Source organism: Physella acuta, unplaced genomic scaffold, assembly GCF_028476545.2.
Source record: "Physella acuta isolate Inbredline_101_S28 unplaced genomic scaffold, ASM2847654v3 ptg000038l, whole genome shotgun sequence".
In the NCBI taxonomy this organism is placed as follows: Eukaryota; Metazoa; Mollusca; class Gastropoda; family Physidae; genus Physella; species Physella acuta.
Window position 1 is genome coordinate 1,226,317 of NW_026731558.1, and position 6,000 is coordinate 1,232,316.

Genomic DNA, 6,000 nt, shown 5'->3' on the forward strand with positions numbered 1-6,000 from the left:
CAACAACCCTCGTCCATCCAACACTAACACATCTCGACAGAAAGGATTTTTCGCCTAGGTTTTCCTTCTATTAAACTCATCCGACTTTATTTTTTCCATGTTCCCTTCTCCTCCTCGCCCTATAATTCCTCTCTTTATTAAATGCAGGCCATTAGTGAATAAGATTGGCAGACCCGTTTCCCCGGCCATCCCCTCTTGAGTTAATCTCGGGGACTCGTGAGGTTCCTTCCGCGTTTTTCAATTTGGACTCGGAAGACCTTTTTGGCACTGGATTATTCTATTAATTTATCCCCCCTCCCCCTTTCTTTACTTTGTTTTTATCAATTTTCCGTTCGTTTTGTATATTTCGAGTCTTTATTCCATTTGCTTTATAATGGCTTCGTTCATTAAATTACGGATACTCCAAGCAACTCATCGCGTTTCTACCGTTATTTCCCCTCTTCCTTGTCTAGTTACGCTCTATTCTTTATGTCTCCGGATAAAAAAAAAAACGCGGAGAAAGAACGACACTTGAGGTCTTCGCCTAGCCACCATCTTTTTAAACCTTAAAAACATCTCCCGGCAGAACATTGTTCCAAGCAGGCCGGCTGAAAGCTGAAATTTTCAACTTCTTAAAATTAAATTGGAATCAAATGGAAAAAAATAGAAAAACGTACCAAAGTCTTTTTATCAAATGTAAAAAACTTATCACCACCTTGTTAAGGGAGTACATACTTTATATATTCACTAAATTCAGATATACAGCTAAATCGTTACAAATTTTCAAAAATTTCCAGTTATGTCCCCTGATGGTCTGTTAGTTTCCCACAGTCATCGTATGCATTACATTACTTACTGTCTTGTCAAATTAGACGTCGTTTAAAAAAAGTATAAAGTATCGTGTTCATTAAAATTTCTGAAACAATTAGGTCCAAGAATGGTATAGATTTTTTTTCGTTTCAATTTTTTCGTTAATTAAAAATAATTTCCTGCAGAAAAAAAAAATGGTTTGAAAATCTCGAGCAAGCAGCCCCAGGAGCAAGACTCATTAACGTCATTAACGTCATTAACGTCATGACACGGACGTTTGTGTCATTGACGTCCCGCTCGCATGTCATTAAGTTCACTCGACGACGTCACCGGGACGACCCTGCCCGGTGTCATTAAAAGTCGCCCAATGCCAGGGCGTTCTGGGCAACGTGACCTCCAATTTGGTCCTAACTGTCAAGTCTCTGCCTCGACATCTACCTGCTAAAGGTTGCTGGCACCTGCACTCTATTCCCTGTCCGCCATAAAATATGCTACTCCTAGTAATGACCCATTAACTCAATTTTGACATTTTTGTTTCTAATTTCACTGGCCCACAGTTGTGCATATACACACACCTTATATATATATATATATATATATATATATATATATATATATATATATATATATATATATATATATATATATATATATATATATATATATATATATATATATATATATATATATATATATATATATATATATATATACACATGCATACACGTTCTTTCATTCAGCAATTGGAACATTCAATTTTCTTTTATTTAAAATTTCTTTAGATTTTTCAATCATCTCCACCCCCCCCCCCCTCCTTCAGCCTACGTTTCGCCCCACAAGGAGTGTATTGAACCGTTTGAGCGCCATTACAACACAGGAGCCACAAACCAAAACAATCCCATCGCGAAGACGTTCCAACATTTAATCACATTTCGCCCCGCTCCTGTTGAGTGCAGTCCCCCCACAGGCCGGGCTCCGCGGGGCCGGGGCTAAGTCGAGCAAATAGACCCGGGGTTAAGATCTTCACTCTTCGGGGGCAGGGCGCGCGGGGAGGGGGGCGCAGGTGGATGGGGCTGGAGATTTGAAATCAACGAAAGAAATTATGACTAAATTAGTACTGTCGTAATTAGGTTTCTCGTCAATATTAATGGGGTTCTGTTCCCCCCATGATTGTGTTGGAGATGAAGTACAAGTGTGGCACGCGTTAACACACACACACACAACACACACACACACACACACAACACACACACACAGTAGTATGAAAACACACTCACACACACACACACACACACACACAACACACACAGTAGTATGAAAACACACACGTTGATGCACACACACCCCTCATATATATATATATATATATATATATATATATATATATATATATATATATATATATATATATATATATATATATATATATATATATATATATATATATATATATATATATGTGTGTGTGTGTGTGTGTGTCCAAACACAGAAATTATTTCTGTAATCAGAAGGGCCCGCGTGAAAGGTTAACCAGTGCAGCAATTGTGCACAATTTATTTATAACCTTGCCAGTCTATTTTTAGCACGGTATCTCTGGATTATCTGCTCTTGAAGAACCAACTCCTTCTTCTTGGACTTTGATACTGCGATACACACGGACGTGGTAGATAGGGTTTCTTCGGCACTTTTCTCTTCATTGCTGCTCTCCTCTGGCTCTTTATCCTAGGATCGTTGTCATACATTTATCCTAGGATGTTTTGTGACGTATCCTGTGATGGTTTGTTTCTTACAGGGATAGATGCTAAAGAATATTTACTTTGTTTGGTAGCTAGGCATAGAGTAGCTATGCTAAGGGTAGCTATTCATAAGTTAGCCGTGTGCTGGGTACATATGGTAGCATGTAAAAGTTAGCCTTTACTTGGTACATAGGGTAGCATGTAGAAGGTAGCCGTGTACATAGGGTAGCATGTAGAAGGTAGCCGTGTACATAGGGTAGCATGTAGAAGGTAGCCCACTTGACGGAATCGCTTGTTGTAATGACAGAGTTTACAACTTGATGGCAGCCCATGGGTGCTTGAGAGAGCATAAAACCTCTGCAGTGGGGCCATAAAACCTCCAATACCAATACCACTAGAGCCGGGCTCGAGGGGCGGGCGAGGGTTTATAGACCTACAGTCCGAGCCTTCCCGAGGGGAGGGGGAGGGGGCTGTGTACTTTCATATCTTATGTTACTGATTATCTCTGTTTATTGGCGTGCTGGCTGGTTGACAATGCCGTACTTTGTGTGGAGGAGGGGAGGGGTGGGGAGGGGTGCAGTTTTACATTTTATTATTTAATATTATTGTAAGCTGTTGACATAGCCTGATGATGCACCTGGGGACAGCGGTACCAGGAGGGTTAAGGCTTGTTGTCCTGGCGACATCGGTACCAGGAGGGTTAACGTTTTTAAACGACTTCAACGTTTTATATTACAAGCTGTAAAGGCTGGAAATAGTGTGGTGATAAGTGGGTGGACGTGGGAGATTTGTAGAGTACAGCTCTGTAGGGTGCTGCTGTGTCCCCCCACCCCCATAAGGTGGTGGGGGAGTGGGGGGGGGGGGCTTGTATATATGGGGGTCAAATCTGGTCATACAATTTTGTTTATAAATATTTTATTCCGATATGGATATAACAAGTTTGATCAAACTGTTTCCATTCCTTATAGTTCCCAATGTTAAAGAGTGTTTGCACTTATTTATTCTGATCTTGGAAAAACCAAAGAGACCTACGGGTCAGATTGTGGTCAAGCTGTTAGACCTCAGCACGTGGAATCCATGCCACGGAGATCGAAGCCGGCCTTGAGGTGTGACATGAAAACGTGAAGGTGGAGCCAGCGTGTGTTTGTCCTGGTCTGCCGTTATCGTCTGCTCCAAGAGCCTCTCAGCGCCGGCTTAAAGTGACACGTTTATCTCCCCTTAGCTAGCGAAGAAAGCTGTATCATCACTCGGGGAAGGGGGGGGGGTATTTACTGGGGTGGCGAAAGGTGGGTCGGGGGGTGGCAGTATCATCATTCTGTGATACTAAGGTGGAGGTAGGGGGAGGGGGCTAGTGGACGGTGGGACTCCGTAACATCACACTTCCACTGATTTGAGGAGTTGGGAAAACGACAGTTTAATATTGCGATGGGTAAACTGTCTTCCTGTTTTATGGTGGATGGCATAAAAATATGTGTATTTAATGTCTCATGAACTACACATACACACATTATATATATATATATATATATATATATATATATATATATATATATATATATATATATATATATATATATATATATATATATATATATATATATATATATATATATATATAATGTATGTATACATCATGTGAATTTGTTGATATAGTAAATGTTACTCTCTTCACAATTCTGAGTTAATAGGAGTAGGCTGTCCCACCCTCCCCTAATCGGCCCAGGCTGTCTCACCCTCCGTGCTAGGGAAGTTACCACTCGAAACGACTTACCGGCAGAAAAAAAAAACACAACCACCCATTGAAACACGTAATCGGAAGACTCGGGGAGACGCAAACACAAGGCAGAAATGTGAACAGCTAAACTTTGGACTTAGTGCCAATATTGTGTGTTGCACGCTGATAACAGACGGATCCCTGCACGTAGCAGGTCCTTCTGAGAGATCGTTCACGGAGCTTGAACGCGCCCTAGTTTATTCTTGCCCTTTGTTTAATGACCTGCCAAGATTTTATTTCGCAGAGTTTTTATCGTTTATAACTAAAATTCAATAACTGAATTGTGCTTCGAACAAATACTACACATGTTTAATAATCGAGGGCATGTATATACCATCAATCCCTCCCGCTATCAATCCCTATCAATCCCTCAATCGTCGTTACTGTCCTTTTTTTTTAGCCACGGAACTAGATAATGTAAGCATAGCTTCCGCGCTTCTCCGTGCACTATTTATATTATAAAATTCCAAACTATTTAACCTAGCCGGGCTATTTTTAAGTGTATTAAAATGTTTTGTTGAGTTTTCCAAATGTTTGTAGCGCCGGGGCCTGTTATCAGCAGACATTCCGTGCCCCTCATTTTGGTGACTAACCCCCGCCTGCGTCGTCCCTAGGAGCTGGGCGGAAACCTGAAGACGCTCTTCAGGCTGACCTAGATTACAATGCGCCATTTGTCTGTTTGGTGAGCAGCCATCTTGGGGGCAGATAACCCAAGGAAAACCTGACATTTAAGGGAGATAATCGCAGCTTCTTCGGCCGTATTTAAAAAGAGGAGAATGTAAATGCAACAGTTTAGTTCCCTTTGGTTGCACCGTGCAGATGGGCTAGAGTGCACGTCTACATCGGCCAATGCACGTCCATCAGCGAGCCGACAGATATACAACACATTGTACACGTGCCGTCTGTACACAAATACACACAACAGCTTTCGTACACAATTCACGTGTACACCACACGCTTGTTTACAATTCAATGTACACGTATTCTATGATATACTCATTTTATATTTCAACGTGTAGGCCTATATAGAAAACACGAATATAACCGTCTTAACATTCAATAACATAATCCCTAATAATCTCCTCTGTTACTGTCTCTCGTATATTTGCTTCACTGCGGATAATGCGTCTTTGTTCTACAATTCAATATGATTCTAAAACTTTGAATTATTTAAAAGTTGTAGTTTCTAATATATAGAAATGAATCAGTGATAGTTACAAAAACAAAAAAAAACCTGCTAATTAGTAAGCTGAAGCTAAGTGTACTTATAACTTGACTGGTTACTCCGCCGCACCCCACCCCCTTCTCCCCCCTCCCCTCCCCCCAGAGCTGACTAGGGTGAGCAGGGAATGTACTGAGGTCATCAGCATTTTCCCGGTTGTCTCGCTTGGCCCCTGCCCAAAACAGCTTAGATGAGTGGGTCTGGTGAGATAAAGAGGACAGCCGCCCTTCACAGCCCCGCATGCCTGGAATGTGCCAGGACCGGGGAGATAGAGAGAAAGTGAGATAGAGAGAGATAGATCGTGGGAGGAGGGATCGTGAGAGAGGTGAAGGAGATAAGACGCACCGACACAAAAAAAAATATAATTAACGTTGATGAAGACGAAATATAAGCACATTCTGTTGAAACTCGCCCGAAATTTACATTCGGCCAAGAAAATTATTTTGTCCTTAATATCTCCCTTGGCACCCGGTCACAAA

At 41.4% G+C, this 6,000-nt stretch overlaps 1 protein-coding gene across 1 annotated transcript in view; it reads left to right on the top strand.

Moving 5' to 3' along the window:
* Window positions 1-4,891, top strand: part of LOC131943096 (homeobox protein Meis1) — a 121,348-nt gene extending 116,457 nt beyond the window's left edge. The window contains exon 11 of the mRNA XM_059303122.1: window positions 4,840-4,891. Coding sequence (XP_059159105.1) covers window positions 4,840-4,891 — 52 coding nt within the window. The remainder of the gene's footprint in view (window positions 1-4,839) is intronic.
* Window positions 4,892-6,000: the final 1,109 nt, after the last annotated feature.